A 20,024-nucleotide genomic window follows, 5' to 3' on the forward strand; every position below is an offset into this window, starting at 1 on the left:
AAAAATACTAATAAAAACAGTCTCTATAAAGGTATTATTACGTTTACGCTCAATGTAAAAATTGGAATGATGACACAAGTCTCTTTTAATTAAGTCTTTAATTCAATTTAGAAGTTCTTTTTTTTACCATCCCTCATAGTGTTAGCTACAAATTTAATAAAATTAAAAATAGTAATTTCAAAGAGATTGTTAAATATTTTTATCAATGCACTTTCTGTAGCATTGTCCCACTTTTTTCTTTACTGTGTATGTGAAGATTCTGACAGTGTTTCTCTTTGTAGGACCTTGCTGGATTAGAGGTTTGGATACAATGACAGTATGTGATGGAGCTAGTTATGATGTAAACAAATGCAAAGCAGGTGAGTTCCTCTCAGAGAAGCAATGATTGCGTAACTATTTGTTAATTTCTTGCCTTTTGTGCTCTATAATGCACATCATGCTTGTAATGCTGCGGACACTGGCTATAAATGGCACCAACTGTGTATCTTACTTTACAGATTCAGGTTCACTGATCAAAAACAAGTTCATCATCAACATAACAACAACAACAAACAACAAATGTGTAAGGTGTGATAATCCAGAGAAATTGCCGGAGTGTAACTATGAGGTGCCTGTGAATTATACACCTGAAGAAGGAAAACCCTTCGACGCTGCCGAAGCTGCGTAAGACATTTTGGGAAACATGCTTTAATTTGCTTTCTTGCCGAGAGTGAGATGAGAAGATTATTACAACTGTACAGCCAGAACACAGGTTGTTGAGATTTGAAACAGCTAGACCGGTTCTTTTCAAAGCAGACGGACTTTTCACACTATGGAGCACTACTGAAAATTTCAGGAGCATCAGCGGAACAATTTAGGAGCACCACTAAATCGACATGCAACGCAACACATTCATATTTACCTTGTCTGTATTGCTGATAATGCTTTGATAATAGATAGACAATTTACAGAAATAAACAATGTGCTGTTTTATTTAGAAGGAAAATTCCCAAAGTGAATTAGTGCTTTAAGAGAGAAATTCATTCAGCGACATTGTCCTATTTTTTTAATGCACCAAATAACGAATCTAACGGTGGAGTCTTATGGGCCACTGCTAACTCCAAAACCACTACTGCTGACTGATTAACATGTCGTGTCGTGTTTGTTTGTTTGTTCGCAAATAGAAATGTGTCGACAAGACTCCGGGAAGTCACTGCTCCCAGAAATAGTTACAGCAGGAGGTTCCCTGTAATACCACAAAGCTTTACATTTCTCTTTCTGTAGGACTTAAGCTGATACAATATCTTAATTATTGAACTTTAGAGTTGCGATTAGGTGGATGCTTTTTAAACTTTGGACAGTGCCAGGCTATCTGTTTCCCCCTGCCTCCAGTCTTTGAGCTAAGCTAAGCTAACCTCCTGTACAACTCCTAACTAACTATTCCTTATAACATTGAAATTCAAAGGGAGAAAACATTTTTGGGCTGTTCATATATATTTACCACAATGTAATGTAATATATGTAAAAATGTATATGTATATGAAAGAATTGTCAATATATTGAATATTCTTCCTTCTGTCAACAGCGGAGTCATGAGCAAAATGGCCGACCTTGCCAGCTCCATCAACGTGTCTTCGGCTGCACTGACTGTGGCAGAAGGAGTTACGGGTATCTTAGTGAGAGAAACAGACCCTGCGGATGTAAGCGAGGTCTTCTTTGGTTATTCGGCCTCAAATGACAGCATAAGGGTGGGTGTATTATTTTGAATTTGACCTTCATATGCATGCTATGTGGTAAAATTCTTAGTACAGACTTCAATAACTGTATGGATTGGGTAACCAGTTCTCACTCCCAACTTAGCGTCTGTGTGAGACACACCAGGTATTAGACCGTCAACTGACTTGGTATAAAGAGTGAGGAAGATGACGAAGGGCAGGTCGGATGGCAGGATGGAAATAAACAAAGGACTTTCACCCAGGAGACCGCTGCTTGTGTCCTGTGTGAAACCAAGTCAACGTTGACTTATTCCATTGTCCGGGTGAATACTTGATTCTGATTGGCCGCAGGGTGTCCATTAATTCTTGATAATGGAGACATACCAAGTAGTTCCAGTTAAAGTGTCTGTTCATCGTTCGAAATTACTGCGTTGGCAACATTCAATTAAAAAAAAAATCATCTGAATTTCTTATTTAGCACACTGAGCCTCATCCTCTGAACAACACAGGGTGGCGACAGTAAGACACAAGCTGCAAGAAGTAAGTCAACTTATTGATACTTTGTATCACAGAAGAAGTACACGGCCCCTTCATGGAGGCCAGAACTGTAAGACACACCGCGTTAATTCCTAATAATGGACACTTCCTCAGGCAATACTTACCATTACTTATTTACCACTTCAGAGTCATGAAATAAGTAGTCCGTCTAAACTTTGAGGATATGCCATCCTGTCTCTCAATTAGAAATAATTTACTTTTGTTCAACATTTTTCTCTTTCTGACATTGAGGTGAAAGGATCAAAACGAATGCAGCAGAGCAGGCAGACTGCTGAGTCATTTCCTAGATACTAAGTCATTGCCTGGATTATAATTGGATTGACTTCAAACAAACTTAAATGTTTCTTTAATGTTTAAAACAGCACTGTACACGCTTTTGACAACACACTTGTGTTCTTCCCTGCAGATTGTAGACGGCAGTGATATTCTGGATCAATACTCAAGATCTGTCTCAGTGCCAAAAGAAGCGTTTGAGAAATCCCTGAGTTTGAACGTTAGCGTGCCATTTGTAGTCGTTTTACGATTCACCAATCTGGCTTTGGTAAGAAACAATATCAAAATGTCGCCTTCAATGATAAAGGAAATATAATCATGTTACTATTTTGCAGTTGTTTCATTTTTTTTCAGGATATGAACAACAGCACTATTTTAGGTGATGAGGTTTTAGCAGTTGAAATGGGAGCCACGATCAACAATCTCACAGATAAAATATGGATCAATTTCAAGAACATTATAGACGTAAGTTAAAAAAATATATATATTGTGCATTATCGAATGTGTATTATCTGTATTTGTTTGAGTTTGTTTACCATCCAAGAGCACGTTTTAATGCAGTTCTGTTGTTGTTTTTACAGGAAAGAATTCCATCTTGTCGTTCATGGAATGGTGATGGTAATTGCAAGATTTTCTTTAGGTCTACATTACCCACGAAAGAATAGAGCTTTTCCCACAGCACACATTTTGACACATCAAGTGTAATCAACAACATTAACGATGTTTTTTTATCTCTGCCATAATGTAGATTAGAAAAGGACATGAAATAACAGAGACTACAATAGTGAGCTGATGTAATAGGCGATGCAATTCTATTCCACTGGGACACTTCAATAGAACGGATACAGTGTCAAATTGATTGAGTGTCTCACACATTTTGATTTTGGTTGACCTTAATTTACATCTGGGTTTACTATTCCCGTATTTTCCATGCTTGAAATCTACTATTGGCATGGAGCGTTGATTCTTACTTGCTGTTTCTCACTCACTCAATGTGCTCGTGAACCCTCCAGCTTCAGCTCTGCGTTGTCTGCATGCTCTGATCCTGTCTTTTAGGAAGCCGACCAAACTGGACTGATGACGGATGTCGGACGATAAAAAACGGGACCAGCATTACGTGCGAGTATTCGCATTTGACCTTTTTTGCTATCTTATTGGTACGTCTTACGTCTTTTGTAATATTCTCATGGCATTCTAAGCTTCGTCCTTTCAATCGGCATTCCCAGTGGAATACACATATATGGGCATTCCTCTGTATGACCGTCTGTAGCTACTGATTTTTTTCATCCTCTGTAATGAAATTCATCATAAACCATCCTCATTAATGCCAGTCCATGTGATAAAGTGTTTAATTGTTGCTCTTCGCAGGCTCCTCTTAATGAAACCATACCTAGTGCTGACCTGAAAAACCTCACCATCATCACCCAAGTTGGCTGTGGCTTGTCCATGTTCTTCCTCGGCGTAGTCCTCTTCATGCACTTCCTTATGAGGTAATGATAACATGTCTCCATAATTAGTTTCAGATTAAATAGTTTCAGTATCAGGAAATTATGACCATGTAAAATAAAGTGTTGCCTTTATTTCAATATAGGGTTGTCACGGTCCGATTTCCACGAGCTAAATTCTGTTTTAAAGCCGTCTCAATGCAAATTACTAAATGATTACGTCATTTATTTTTGTTTAAATATGTCTAAAAATACTGGGCTTGGCCTGAGTAATAACAACTACTTTAAAGCTTTTAACTGCAGAATGAAACCCATCTTTTGTCCAGGTTTGTTGAGCCATGGCTGAATACTCCAATCTCATTATGTAGCCATACACCTCTTTTTAAATACAAAATTAAATAAAGTGTCATTATCATTAATGTCAGCCTTTTAGAAACAAAAGTCATAAAGATACTGGATTGATTTTAAAATAGTTCCGATTATTTAAAAAAAAGGCATTAATCGGAAAAAGTCATCGGCCGACCAATTGATCAGTTTTTCTTTGGTCTTTAGTCTTTATACAAGTAAACAAACACATCTCTTGTCAATAGCTGTGTTGTCCCACAGCCAGCTGATTTAGTGATAATTCATGGAAATAAGCATGCTCTTCAGAACAGCAGAACACTGTCATACATTTGCAATAGGGAAATGAGACCGCTGAATAGTAGTTTTGTTGTAGGAGTGCGATGGAAACAACCGTGTTATGTACCAAATGAATACTTCATGAAAATAAGCTAACATCCCATCTGTCCCTTTCCTCACACATTAATTTTTTCAAGCCACTATTGCACTTACCTTTGCATTTAAACACTGTTTATAGATAAATAAATATACATAGAATTATGGAATTTGGGATTAAATTAAAATACTTGTATAACTCAAGTTCACTTTCGGACTTATTAAATAACGAGACAACAATAAATGATAATGACAAATTTACAGAGGCGGAGGAAGAATTCTGTTTCTATATTCATACCACGCTGTAAAAAAGATCTCCTACAAATAAAAATGCTGTATTGGAAAGGTAGTATCAGGAAATGTACTTCAAAGTATCAAAAGTTAAAGTTCTCAATGGAAAGAAATAGCCCATGTGAGGGTTTATGATATCTAATGACATACTATGACACAGAATATGATTACATTATTATTACTCATGCATTAATGTGTATAAGCAACGTTATACTCTTGTGAGGTGGAGCTAAGTTTTAACCATTTAATATAAGGCTGCAACTAATGATTATTTTCTTTATTGATTGATCTGCTGTTTGTTTTATTGATTAATCCATTCATCATTTGCTTTGTAAAGTGTATGAAAATAGTGAGAAATACTGTCACAATTACCCAGAACTCAAAGAAACTCTTTCAAATGTCTTGTTTTGTCCGAACAACAATCCAAACCTCAAAGTTATTATTACCAGGACTGAGCGTGGCTGATTGTCAGACCCTGCTGCGGTAAAATAAGAAGTTTTCTAAAGGGACTCTGGTTCTCGGAAACACTACTGCTTTATAAACACAAAATAAAGTTCCTCATAGCATAGCATAGCCTCCTTCACCAGACGGGGTAATCATAAAAAAAACAATGATTTGTCTATGAGCAATATGTGTCTCTCTTACAGGAAGACCAAGGCCAGTATATCAACAAAGATTCTCATCCACATGGTGTCGGCCATATTCCTGCTTAACCTCACTTTCCTGCTCAACGACTTCGTGACAAAAATGAACAGCTCAGTGGGTTGTAAGATCTTGGCGGCTCTCATGCACTACTTTATGTTGGCCACTTTTACTTGGTTTGCTGTGCAGGCCTTCCACCTCGGCCTGCAGCTGTACGTGGTGGGCACAATTGTAATCCGTCACTACATACTCAAAGTCTCCGTTACCAGTTGGGGTGAGTACACATCAGGTATTTTCTGTTGTTTGATCTGAACATGGACATGACATTTGCAAGTCAGTAGTTATTTGGTAAATCTTCTTTGTCCATTTCCAGTCCTACCGAGTGTAGTTGTGATCGTCCTGCTCATCTTAGGAAAATATGACAAACAATTCGTCTATACTAGTGACACTGAAGAGAGCGCGGCCATGTGAGTGTGTGGAATATATATTTAATATACAGAATTCACACATTTGTTCACACGCTTCCCTTCCTTTACTGACATGTCTCTCTGTTCCAAGGTGCTGGATAACGGACAATGACGTGCAGTACATTGTCAACATAGGTTACTATGTGTTGGTCTTCCTCTTCACCTTCACTACCTTCATCACCATTCTGTCCAAGCTCTTTTGTCTCAAGAGAATGGGAAGTGGAGTAATAAGCACAAACAGAAAAAGCATCGCAATCATCCTGGGACTGTGTTGCATGATGGGTATCACTTGGGGTTTTGCCTTCTTCGCCTACGGTGTCCTCCGGATCCCCGCCTACTACATTTTCACAGTCTTGAATTCTTTCCAAGGTCCGTGTGATAATAATAAGCTTTCAATGTATTGATCTGTTGCATTTTAAATAATCCAATTGAATCCTAATTTAAACTCACTGCTCATATAGCTTGGTTTTTATTACTTAACTCACAGGATTAAGTAATAAAATGTTTTACTTTGTGTCAGTGATTATTACAATATTATTGTATTATTATAAAAGTAAGCTGTAAAAGGATAGATGACTGAAAGTAAAACCCACCTGCATGAGCAATGAGTGTAAAGTAGCAATAAACTAAAAATACGTTACATTTCAAAAGGCTCAACTTGTCCGTATGAGTGACCATCTTTCTTTGTCTGTGGCAGGTTTCTTCCTGTTCATCTACTACTATAACACCAGCCACTCAGAAGAGATAATCGATGGTCAGGAAGTCGAAGTGAGCACCGACACTATTCAAACTAGCGTGCAAAGCTGCGAGAACCCCTACGCCAACTTCAATAAAGAAATGCCCTGGTAGACAAATGGACTAAAGGGTGAAGATGGACAGCTTGAAGTAAGAGACTACAAGCAAGTGTAAAAAAGTTTACTGGTGTGTAACATTGTATAGGGCATCTTCTGACATTTATTGAAGGTTATTGGTGTATGGGAAAATTATTTTAATACTACATTGTTTATTTTCTTAGGGCCAGAATTTGGTTTGTACAATTTCATTCAATGGGGATCAGAAAAGGCTGTATGTTTTGTGGAGTTAATTAGTAATAGTATTTATTTTTTTTTTACAGATTTTTCTATAGAAAAACTGCCAAATATGAATTAGTATTTTATTAAAATTACATTTTCAAGACTCTTTGATCTTCAACCAATAAAATATCTTTAGTTGTGGATATTACAGTAAAAATAATGTTTCCTAAAGCATGTTTTGACTGTTTGGAATATGAAAATGAGATCAGGAGCACGAGGATAAAGAATATTTTATTCAGTTTAAGTTACACTAACATTAAAACATACATTATGCACATTTTTTATTTTAAACTCATTTTTAGTTGGGAAATTATTATAACTTTTACAGCAAGAGGGCTTCTGCTTCCTTGAGAGCTTTTTCAATTTCAGCCACCTCCAGGGAGAAGTTCTCCCGTTCCTGCATACACTCCCGCGCTTCCGTGAGTTCTGACATCATTGTGGCGATTTCCTATAAGTGTGTAAAATGAGGATCATTTAAAATACACTGCGATCATCACTTAAAAGCAATTACAACAAACAGCAAAGTGTGAGTTTAACTCACCTCTAACCGGGCACGTTGCTGTGATGCAGTGTCTCCAAACGCTTTTAATTCAGTCAGCAGGTCTGTGGACACACTCTGAAATGGAGACAATGAAAGTTGTGTTCAATAGATGGCACTGCCTATGATAGCAAACAGACTGTTACCCTTTATGTGTAGGATACAACTATATTGTAAATGTACTTTTTTTTTTCACTTTAATTGTGTGGAATACAACTAGTGCATGTTTGTAGTTATTTGTGTGAGTGTGATTAAAACATGACAGAACTTATAACATCAAGTGAACTGAAATAAAATATACATACCATAACCTCTTTTCTTTCATCTTCATTTTGTTGCGCAGCTGATCCAACCCTTTCTCCCAAAACTAAGAATCAAACGAGATATTACGTTATTTTCTATCAAGCAACAACTGAAATCAAGCAAAGAAAAACACATTTTGAAAAAAAGGGGATACGTATTCACCTGGGTCTATATTGGCTGCGACTAGGAGCATGTGACAGTCCTTCAGGTTTTTCCGAACCTCTACATTCTCCTTTTCAAGTTCACTGAACTGCAGCTGCAACTCGGACACTCTTTGCTGCAAAGTGACAAGGAAAGAAATGCTGGTCAATTGCAGCGGACAACAGACAAGTGAAATCTATAAATGCAAGTAGTTAGATATGTTACAATCATACAAGTACTTCATTAAAACTACTTCCTGCACCTGTGTCTCCGAGAGGTTTTTCTGCAGCTCCCCATTGGTAGCCATCAGATGCTGATTTTGCCCCTTAAGCTCTGCCTGTTGTCCATACCTGGTGGGCACCCTACAGACAGGTGCAATATAAAGTTGTGAGAAGAAGAAAAAAAAGGCTGATGCTCACGTAATCACGCGAGCATGAATCACGTGAATCACGTAATCACGTTCAGAATATGCAACGTAATGCAAGACTCACCCTTTGAGTGCTTTGGGAGCAACAGTTTTCCTGCAAGACAAAAGCGAAAAAAAAATGAATTCAATAGCTGTGAAGCAACATACATAGTATAGTGTTGATTAGCACATGTCTTACTTTGGCACGTTTTCTTTTTGATGTTTGAGGATACCATCTGACTTTTGGGCAGCGTTTTCTGTTGCAGACACAGGTGCCCTGTCTTTGGATTCAAACTTATCAACCGCTTTCTTCATTTCTGCAGGTAAATGCACACCTGGAAAACATAAGATTGTTAATCAGACATCGGCTTTGTTTGTCTTGAAATACAATTTAAATATACATAAATAGAATCACCAACACAGTCCAAAAACACCAAATTCTGCTCACCTCTTGGAATTTTGGATGCCATTCGCTTCATCTGTTGTGCAATGAATACAACGCCAGCAATGAAAAAGGCACCTGTAAGAAGAAACCATCTGATTAAGTAACTTACAATTTAGTAATTCCTGGAAATGTTTACTGAACCAGCTGTTGAACTGACATATTCAAACACGTTGTTTCTGCGTAATGTTTAACTCTAAAGCGTCGACAACGTAATCATATAATACTAGGACCTTTATATTCACTTTTACCAGTAAGATTAATACAAAAATACTGATTTTGAATAGAGTTTGGTGCGAGTTTCCAAATTCAACATTCGCTAGACGACTTCAAAAAAGTAACATATCAAGGGTCTAGTTAGCTTAGCTTAGCTTAGGTGCTAGTTAAACGTTCGCCATAACTGAAACATACCAATATGTGTGACAGGGTTCAGTAACGCAACATCAACGCCTACCTTTGTGGATGCGTTAAGTACAAGACTTGTCAACAGTCAATTCCCCAAAAACGAGCCGCACGAATTTAAAAACGTCCCGCCCTCTGTGATCATATCCGGTTTGAGTCCTTTACTTCCTGTATGTCGAAAACTACTTTTCTCTATTTCTTGTCGTCAGAAGGTTTGTATGTCTTGATTAATTCGAGCTAAGCGGCATGTGTATTATTCTGTTATTGTTGTTGAGTTAACAATACTGCACTTACCGAAATAAGCAGCGAAAGACTAGACAAAAACCCACTGAAATAGGTCACTGCGCATGCGTGGAGGCGGTTTAATTCAAAACTGAAGACGTTAGCATCAAGGCTCGTTGCTGTTAGCTGCAGCTCACAGCTTCGCACGTCGACCCAGCTAAAAATAAGCGACATGAAAGCTATTTCACGTTAGTTAAGAAGTAATAACACAACATTATCCGTTGTAAAACCGAGGAATTATCTCACAACAACTACAAGGTATGCGCTGTAATGTTTATTTTGGGTTCAGTTATTGTTCTTGTTTTGTTAATGCCAGACCAACACGAACGTTAGCGTAGGTACAATGTATGCTCGCTACCGAGGTCAGTAATCATTAAGCAACTTATTTAACCTGAAACACTGCACCGGGTCTACCTTTTTATCCCACAAAAAACTATATATCTGGTTGTTGATTTAACCCTTTAGCTAAAGATGAAGAAAGGTCAGGTAAATGTGACATAATGTCATGTTTTACCAACTTAAATGTAACAATGGACTGCAGAATCTGTGATTTCCTCATCGAGCTCTGTTTTCATTTGTTCACAGTTGAAAATGGAGCCTCTGGATCCTGCCAAGAATGAGTGAGTAGAAACTATGTTGAGAGAAAGCAACAGACTACACATAAACCTAAAGGCCATCTTTGTAGCTGGCATTACCATTGATTTGTGATATGACTGTATTCACATTTTATATAAGAACAAACACCCACCATAGCTGAATACTGTGTTTCATGTGCTGTTACAGTGAAGGCAGTGGATTCTCCAAGCGACGCATTTCCTCGGTCAGTGCTACAAATCATTCATGGACAAAGTACATGTAGTTTACATTTAACGTTAAATCATAAGCCTGAATCATAACCTGTGCAATTTCTCATTTTTAGATTTTAAAAGCACCACGGAGATCAGTCAGGTTCCCTGAACCACAGCAGCAGGAAAATGTGGTAACTGAATAGCTAGATTTAAAAATGTTAAGTGTTTATATGTAAAAATGGGGATATTTCTCGTAATGAAAGATGACCTCCAATCGTAATATTTTTTTATATAGTATCAATTGTCAACCTAACAAGGATAAATTTGAGAGGTAAAAACTTTATGGCTTTATATTTTACTTTATATGTTTTTATTTTCACTCAGGTGGAGTGTGCCAAACCGGTGGAAAAGAGAACTTCAAGAAGAGTCAGTTTTGCTGCGGCCAACGACGTCCTTTTGTTCTCAAAGTGAGACACTACAAAAAAAAGTCAGGCTCAGATTTACCGCAAGGACATTTCAACCTAATCTGTATTCTTTTCTTTACAGGGATGTAAAAAATGCCTCTCCTGCCCGAAGTCCTTTACAAGAGTTAATAACAGCAAGTATGTAATGTTAGTATGTATAAGTATCTGAGTCCTTATTAGTTTTTTTGGAGCAGCCTTGTAATATTTGTCCTTTTTTTGTTTTTCCACAGCAGCGACAGCCACACAAAATAGGTACGGTGATCTTCTCAAGCTGCACATATTAAGCTGCTGACCTGTTGAAAATGTTGGATTTTAATATGCTAATCTTTGACTTGCAGTCAAAACGTTGTGTAGTAGCAAAATTAATATTGTGTGTTTGCTTTCATAAGGGTCCAGGTGGCGGTCACTGAAGATGGGATTCAACAAATAATGGGTAGGGATATTCATTACAGCTATTACCACATACTCACATTATTTGTTACAGTGTAAGATGACTCTTACTAAATTCAAATCTCTCAAATTCAGGAATGGAAACCCTGTTGAATGCTCCTCTGCATGCCTCTCAACAAAGGGACAAGGTGAGCTTGAAGTCACTTTTGCTATTTTTGTCCGAGTTGTGTGTTCTTATAACTGTCGCAGCCACCAATGGTTAAATGTCTTTGTTGTGATCATATGTATTGTATTAATACAATGCTTCATTATAATGGTCATGAGAAGTTTTTATGTAGAACTTGATATTTAGTGACCATTCATTGACATAAAGCCACTTTTCTTCACCAGGCCGACGTTGATACTGGGCGGGGCTTCGGGGAGAAGACAGTGATGTTTCCTACTGACGATGCATTCCTGGACATGACCCACAGTCACACAATAAACATTGCAAATGAAGCAGGATTGGTTGCAGACATTTCCCTCCAAAACTATGACTCCTTACCTGTCAGAGGAGAGAACAGAGTGAAGCTCACTGCCAGTGATGGAGCCATGGATATGAGCCTGAGTCACAATCTGAGCACTGGGTCAGTATCAGTGCCCACCAGCAGAAATATGGATTTAAGAGTAGAGAAGAGAAACAAATCGTCTCCAGCACCTACTTTGGATGCTGGATTTGAAAACTTCCTCGCAAGTCTCTCCAAACCGAGTGACCCCGGCGTTAATCCTGTGATCACCACGTTGGCGCCTGCTGCATCGTCTGAAAGAGCAAACTGCTCCACGGCCCAGATTCAAACACAAAGGGCTGATGTGGATAAAGAAAATCAGGCTCCAACGTCTGTTTCAGCTGTGATGGAGAAGTCACTGAGTTCATCCAGGAAGGTCGCTGAATTCTCTTTTGGAAGGTCCCTCTGTCCTGAAGAGGATTTAAGCATGGATAGGACTGAAGCTCCGACCGGTCGCATTCTGGGACTCACTGATGACGATGATCCCTTCCAGTGTCTCTTCCCCACACAAGAAATGTACTCCCACCATGACAGCAGAGTGTCGCAGACAAAAGAGAAGACCAAGAAGGAGCAGATCAGTAAACCACAGGCACACACAGGCAACCCGAAAGGTATTTCATTTTCTATCAACCAGCTGACTGATTAATGGCCTAAATGTTCCTTGCTGATATTGTTTCACAACTTATGATACGATGACTAATTTACAGTTTAATAAGCATTTTCGTTCTATTTCCAAATTCAGATATGACGTCCTTGAAGAATCCATCTCAACATGATTTCAATCAAAGACACAAGGTAAGTTTTAAAATACGTTTACTTAAGTATCACGTAAGTTTTAAGTCTGAAAACAATCCGTCATGCCGTACTGACATTCAGTGAAGCTAAATTGCCAATTATGCACCTTATGTCTTTAATTATGTATACCTAACACATCTGCCTCGACTGGAGAGCACTTACAAACAAATGTTGTTTTTAAATGTGCTCTATCTATCTATCTATCTATATATATATATATATATATATATATAGATAGATATATCTCAATGATAAATATAGATGGTCATTGTATAGTTTTCTGAATGTTGTTTTAATGTTCTCCCGTGTCTTTCCTCTTCCAGGACAATCTTGATGCAGCAGACGAATGCAGAGAGAAAACCATAATGTTCACTGCAGGTGATGACTTTATGGATATGACTCAGAGTCACACGGTGAACACTGCCAGTAGTTCATTCACTCCTTCAAACCAAAACGTGGACATTTTCCTCACTCTTGAAAAAATGGACAGTGCCTCATCTCCGGAGGAGAGAAGACGTGAGACTTGTGGTACTGCTGGCTTGTCAGCTTTGGATCTAGGATTTAAAAACGTCCTTTCAAGTCCCTCTGAACCCAGTGCCTCCAGTGGTAGTCCCGTGATGGCAAGAATGGTACCTTCTACTGCAGCATCTTCTTGGGAAACTGTTGACACAAACAGCTCCCTGTCCCAGCTGAAACGTAGTGTTGGTAAAGAAAAGCAGTCACTAAATACAAGCAGGGCTTCTGGAGAATCATTTGATGGAGGTACAGTCAGTCCTGAAGAGGATGTGAGCATGGACATGACTGGAGCTCAGACGGGTCACATTAGAGGACTCACTGGCTCAGACGATCCTTTACAGTTTCTTTTCCCCACGCAAGACATGTACACCTCCTGTGGAAGTGTGAAGAAACAAGAAATGACTTCAGGACAGAAGAACAATGAAGTGCTGGGATCATCTAACCGCAAAGGTACGGAACTCAAATAATCAAGTGAGAGAAACCAAAAAGAGACGATGAGAGGACAAAAATTGTAACATCTGAACAAACATTTAATTTCATCTTCAGCACAAAGAACAACTTTACAGTGCCTTTTAATTTCATTTATTACTATTTTAAATGGGTCTGATTGCTTTTTCTCATTTGCATTTACTTTGATTCCCTTTCTCCTCTCGTCAGGTATGGAAACCTCTCTGAAGACAAGGGTGCAAAGAAATCCGGTGAGCTTAAACACTCACTTGCTATCATTTTTGAAGTGTGTAATTATTTTGCAGAATTAATTAATATACATCACCTGTGCTATTAAAACTAAGTTGTGTTTTAAGAGCTGTTTGTGGTCCGTGCAGCATTGCTACATATTGATTCAAGTTGTGCAGAATCTCAGTGATTACATTTATCTATTTCTTTGAGAAAATGGCAGCATACTTAATATTTATTGTCTCCAATATATAAAAAAATAATTAATTAACTAGTAATGCTAATTTGAATTGTCATTGATGTTTTCTAGGACTGTACTCTTACAGTGATTATTTTTTCTCTTCCAAAGGTCAAGTTTGCTACTGAAGGCGACTGTGGAGAGAAAACCGTGAGGTTCACTGCAGAGGATGCAGCGATGGATATGACCCAGGGCCTCAGTGTACATATTGCAAGTAATTTACTATCAGATGCATTTCTCCCTGTAAAGAAACAAGATGGTCAGCCTAGAAAGAGATCAGCACACAGTTTGAATCCAAGTTTTACTACAAGCCTCTCAAAAACCAGTGGCCCCAGTGGTGATCCTGTGATCACAAGAATGACGCCTACAGCTGCACAGTCCTCTGACATCGGAGACTCATCGACTGGAGGTACAGTCTGTCCAGAAGAAGATGTGAACATGGACATGACTGGAGCTCAGACGGGTCACATTAGAGGACTCACTGGCTCAGACGATCCTTCCCAGTTTCTTTTCCCCACGCAAGACATGTACACCTCCTGTGGAAGTGTGAAGAAACAAGAGATGACGTCAGGACAGCAGCACAATGAAGTGCTGGGATCATCTAACAGCAAAGGTACGGAACTCAAATAATCAAGTGAGAGAAACCAAAAAGAGACGATGAGAGGACAAAAATTGTAACATCTGAACAAACATTTAATTTCATCTTCAGCACAAAGAACAACTTTACAGTGCCTTTAATTTCATTTATTACTATTTTAAATGGGTCTGATTGCTTTTTCTCATTTGCATTTACTTTGATTCCCTTTCTCCTCTCGTCAGGTATGGAAACCTCTCTGAAGACAAGGGTGCAAAGAAATCCGGTGAGCTTAAACACTCACTTGCTATCATTTTTGAAGTGTGTAATTATTTTGCAGAATTAATTAATATACATCACCTGTGCTATTAAAACTAAATTGTGTTTTAAGAGCTGTTTGTGGTCCGTGCAGCATTGCTACCTATTGATTCAAGTTGTGCAGAATCTCAGTGATTACATTTATCTATTTCTTTTAGAAAATGGCAGCATACTTAATATTTATTGTCTCCAATATATAAAAAAATAATTAATTAACTAGTTATGCTAATTTGAATTGTCATTGATGTTTTCTAGGACTGTACTCTTACAGCGTTTATTTTTTCCCTTCCAAAGGTCAAGTTTGCTACTGAAGGCGACTGCGGAGAGAAAACCGTGAGGTTCACTGCAGATGATGCCTTTATGGACTTAACACGCAGTCACAATGTGAACATTGCCACTGATTTCAAACTGAAATCGTTCCAACATTCTGCCTTTGTACCCGCATGCGGAGAGAAAACCGTGAGGTTCACTGCAGAGGATGCAGCGATGGATATGACCCAGGGCCTCAGTGTACATATTGCAAGTAATTTACTATCAGATGCACTTCTCCCTGTAAAGAAACAAGATGGTCAGCCTAGAAAGAGATCAGCACACAGTTTGAATCCAAGTTTTACTACAAGCCTCTCAAAAACCAGTGGCGATCCTGTGATCACAAGAGTGACGCCTACAGCTGCACAGTTCTCTGACATCGGAGACTCATCGAATGGAGGGACAGTCTGTCCAGAAGAGGATGTGAACATGGACATGACTGGAGCTCAGACGGGTCACATTAGAGGACTCACTGGCTCAGACGATCCTTTCCAGTTTCTTTCCCCCACACAAGACATGTACCCCCAAAGTGGTAGTGTGAAGAAACAAGAGATGACTTCAGGACAGCAGCACTATGAAGTGCTGGGATCATCCAATCACACAGGTATGGAAAGTACAAACCCTCCAATGTTTTTGACAGTGACGAGGCAACAAGACCAGAGAAATTGTAATGATCCAAATAAGAAACTGTTTTTTCTTTCTTTGAATTGTTTCTGACTTATTTCCCATCTCCACATTTAGGTTTGGATACCTCATTGACTGCTTCTTTAAAGATGAAGGTGCAAAAACATCAGGTGAGCCTTAAACCGTCCCTTAATCTGATCTTTTACACAAATGTGTTTACCGAAGGAATCACTATGCTGCGCACTTGACCCAATACTGCATCTTTAAACTTCCATTAAAGCTGCACTAATCCATTCTTTTCATGTTTTAATTATGAAATGATAATGTTAACTTGCTGTCCTATAAAAGTTGACCCAGTTTCTATGACTTTCTCCTTCAGGTCAAGTTCGACGCTGAAGACGACTGCAGAGAGAAGACAGTGAGGTTTACTGCTGAAGAGGCCTGTATGGATGTGACGAGAAATCACATTGTAAACATTGCCACCAATTTGGCACCCCAGTCTCACCAACATGTGGACTCATGCATAGCTGCAACCGATGCAGCTATGGATGAGTCCCAGTGCCTCACTGTCAATATTGCCGACAAATCGGCATCGAATTCACATCTTCGGCGGAGTAACAGATCTTTACCAGCACACGCTTTGGATCCAGGATTTAGAAACTCCCTATCTAAGACAAGTGGCCCCTGGGCTGTGATCGCCGGAGCAGTGGCTCCTGCTGAAGTGTCCCCTCAAAAAGATGTAGACACAAATGGCTTCCTGGACCAAGTGAAGACACGGAAGCCTGATGTGGGTCCTGAAAAGGAAGCTCCAGCTGCCGTGAAGAAGCCAATGAATGAAACCACGATGGGGGACGATGTAAGTACGGATATGAGGGAAGTTCAAACGGGCTGTATTTTGGGACAGACGGATGAGCCACCTCAGTGCCCTTCGTCCACACAGGACGTGTGCCCCAATTCTGACCAGTCGAAGAAAACCGAAGTCACTTCACAGTCAGGCAGTGAAGCACTGGGATCACCCGACCCTGAAATCACAAACCTTCCCGATTCTCTTCCCTCGAATGAAACGGTCACCGGGTGCGAGCCGAGAAATCAGACTTTGCCGCAGAAGATGGAGAGCTCACCCACTGCTGTCGACCATGACGTTGATGCAGCGCCTTCACGGAAGTCCAGGCGAATGAGTTTGGCCGATCTTCAATCAAAAGTAAGACGTTTCAGCCACGTAACAACTACAGCACCTGTTGCTGTTGCCATGGATGCCTGCACAGCAGCTGTGCCTCGACTGGACCACGACACGGACAGAAACTCGCAAGACAAAACCGAATGCACACCTGTAACGGAGCCTGAACTTGAAGTGGGTTTGGTAAACACAGAGGAAAATACACAAGCCCAAAGTCTTGCGCAAGAAGAAGAAGAACCCTTTACGACTGCAACTCCTTTCAACCTGAAGACTAAGCAACTTATGTCGAGACTCTCAATGGGAAGCTTTAAGGCAAAACTCCCCCAAAGGGGCAAACCCAAAGACGCAAAGAAGCCGAATCCTGTGGGAGAACAAACGAGGACAGTCGCTGTCGATGTCACGAGTAAACTGAGCAACTTTGATATTTACGACGAAGAGCTTGTAAGCTACGAAGATATGTCTGAAACGCTGGACATGAGTCCTCAGAGAGCCACTGGAGAAGTGAGTGCTTCCCGCGGGTTCCACGCGCACGAGCTGTTAGAGGAAGACGTGTTTGAACCGGACTTTGTTAGTTCTATCCACGGGAAAAAGAGACCTCTGCCAGGAGACGAAAACACAGAGGATGAAAAGAGAATGAAAACCTCCACTGAGGCGACCACTGACGTTGAAACGGTAGGTCAAATAATGGATGATATCTTTTGTTTACTTTATTTACCTTGACGTGCTTTAAATTCTTCATTTGTTTCCCGATGTTCAGTCTTATGTTGTGGAGTGCGACGGTAACATTGCTAGAGCTCCAAGCACGACGTCACAGACCACAGATTACTCCAACAGCTCTCACACCGCCAGCACCAGATCTGAAGCTACATTTGAATCAAGTAAGTTGTTTTGGATTCACATCGAGTATCATCAAATTCCTATTGGAGGATGTTTTCCTGACATAATTGTGCTTTTTTTTCAGCTTTCAAACAAAGCCTGTTTGAATCCCAGCTTGAAGACTACACCAATGATGTGCAGGTATATTGTTGACATATGTTATGAATACATCTTTAAAAAGTCATTTTTTTTAAATTCATTTGTTTATTGCCCTCAATGTTTTGATTCCAGAAACTCAACGATGGCACCATTACAGTGTTGGAGTTCTTTAACCTCTTCAACATAGACTTCGTCATCCATAATCCTCGGCAAAGCATCCTTCCCGGCAGAGTACGTTCATCTTCATTAATATTAAAAAATATATATATATGGAAGAACAGCCAAATGTAGTAAAATTACTTTTTATTTTTTTGCAGCTTTTGTCAGACACAGACCGCACACCGATGGACTTATGGAGAGACAGACACATCTACCGTCCTAAACAGATGGTGTATGAGACCGACGTCCTCAGCCTCACAGAACGGGTGGAGGGGTATGCACGCTTACGTTTAACACATTTACGACTTTAGTTTGTCACATTACGCTGTTTAACCGGGTGGTTTTTTCTTCCTTGAAGGGGGTTCATGTCTCATTTTAGGTCAGCATGGCCCCTTAAAAAGGTGCAATGTGTGGTACTCGGCCATCTGCTGCCATCAGTTATTGTAAAATAGCAAGAATACACATAAACCAACCAAACAGCTGAAGCTCTGAGGCCAAAATACCACCGTTATCTCTGAATCGTCACGTGTGGCTTCAGCCTATAGCCCGTGTATGTTTTGATATTTAGTGGCAGAACGTGTAAACGACGCGCACCCTCGTATCGCCCCACCAGCCGCTCCGCTTTGCCAGGAGGAGAGCGCGTGGCCTGCTCCGGGAGACAGACGAACCAGTCAGCGGCACAAACCTCAGCGCTGGGAGTCACCGCTGTATGCGCAGCTGGGTCTAAACCTGTGTGTCGGCAGCAACAGGAAGTTTGCTGATCTGCCGGGATGTCGGGGCAAAACAAATTTTCTTGTTTCTGCCACATGTATCAAAACATACACGGACCCTGTACCTTTTAAGGCGATTGACAAGCCTTCGGGGCAGCGCTACGTCTCCGTCCTCTCATGTTGTACTGAGGGCAGAATGGACACTACAGTGACTCACTATCGCCCCTGGAAGAAACAAGTGGTATTACAAGACAGGACGGACCGGGGTTAGCTGCTTACCAAACTCCTAATAGGCACCATATCTTGTTTGACTGTGTCAGAAATTACAGAATCCAATTTGGAAAAGCCAAAGAAAGGAACTGTTTTAAGAGGTTAAAATAACACACAGGCCTGTTCTGTCCTCTTCCCAGGTTGAAGGAGCGAATGCAGGACCGAGACAAACCACTGAAGATTGTTAACAGACCTTTGTGGGAAGAAGTGAGACATTTTACAGAGAAAGAGGTATGAAAGGACAACCCAGTGTATTTCTATTTAACTGCAATTTACTTTCCTCTTTGTTGCCACGATGACTATGTCATGTGACATGTTTACAGTGTATGTAGCTGTTCATGTAGATGTAGCAGTAGAAAGAGTATCGGTTAGCTGTATGATTCCACTCCTGACCCTCACTGTGTTTCTTTGAATTCACAGCTCAAATCTTTTGGTGCAAAACTAAAAGAGAGAAATAACGTCTTCAGGAAGTTGAGCAAAGTTCAGTCCCATGAAATGAAGGAGGTGTTGTACTCCAACCTGGTGCAGGCTAATCTGGTAAGAGTCCTCCACACACAGAACCAAACTGAATTACAACCTCCTGGGTCTTTTGGGGGACGTGGAAGGTTCAAAGATATTCTCATCTTTTCAGGAGGAGCAGCAGAGGTTGAGAGGAAAGATTGAGGAAGCAGATGAGATGCTGAAAAGTTTGGACGATTGTATTCGGGAAACAGAAACCGGTATGCTACTGTGGGAAACTGACTCCTGGCTGTTCAGTTCACTGTGCCACCTTCTCTGTGTGACTGGTTAATGATTCTCACCCACAGAAACGGGCTGTGTTGGT

General features: G+C 40.0%; 2 protein-coding genes and 1 long non-coding RNA gene across 3 annotated transcripts; 2 read left to right on the top strand and 1 right to left on the bottom strand.

The window, feature by feature from the left end:
* Positions 1 to 65: 65 nt before the first annotated feature.
* Positions 66 to 8,008, top strand: LOC142941870 (adhesion G-protein coupled receptor G2-like). The gene is made up of 12 exons (XM_076083992.1): positions 66 to 359; positions 498 to 663; positions 1,565 to 1,727; positions 2,659 to 2,793; positions 2,880 to 2,990; positions 3,107 to 3,143; positions 3,582 to 3,682; positions 3,894 to 4,015; positions 5,626 to 5,894; positions 5,994 to 6,087; positions 6,179 to 6,456; positions 6,785 to 8,008. The coding sequence occupies exons 1-12, from the start codon at positions 311 to 313 to the stop codon at positions 6,934 to 6,936; spliced, it is 1,677 nt and encodes a 558-aa protein (XP_075940107.1). The 5' UTR covers positions 66 to 310; the 3' UTR covers positions 6,937 to 8,008.
* knstrn (kinetochore localized astrin (SPAG5) binding protein) lies at positions 6,823 to 9,492 on the bottom strand. Its single transcript, XM_076084776.1, has 9 exons — positions 9,445 to 9,492; positions 8,997 to 9,068; positions 8,748 to 8,883; positions 8,634 to 8,663; positions 8,405 to 8,504; positions 8,164 to 8,278; positions 8,004 to 8,065; positions 7,702 to 7,776; positions 6,823 to 7,608 (listed from the first exon to the last, which is right to left on the bottom strand). Exons 2-9 carry the CDS (start codon positions 9,025 to 9,027, stop codon positions 7,483 to 7,485), a joined length of 675 nt encoding a protein of 224 aa, XP_075940891.1. The 5' UTR covers positions 9,028 to 9,068; positions 9,445 to 9,492; the 3' UTR covers positions 6,823 to 7,482.
* A 3,800-nt stretch (positions 9,493 to 13,292) lies between these two features.
* LOC142941730 (uncharacterized) lies at positions 13,293 to 14,377 on the top strand. Its single transcript, XR_012951533.1, has 3 exons — positions 13,293 to 13,622; positions 13,830 to 13,870; positions 14,197 to 14,377. It is a non-coding gene; the product is annotated as an uncharacterized LOC142941730 (long non-coding RNA).
* The last annotated feature ends 5,647 nt before the right edge of the window (positions 14,378 to 20,024 follow it).

Source organism: Anarhichas minor, unplaced genomic scaffold (genome assembly GCF_050575085.1).
Source record: "Anarhichas minor isolate MPS153535 unplaced genomic scaffold, ASM5057508v1 ptg000136l, whole genome shotgun sequence".
Lineage (NCBI taxonomy): Eukaryota > Metazoa > Chordata > Actinopteri > Perciformes > Anarhichadidae > Anarhichas > Anarhichas minor.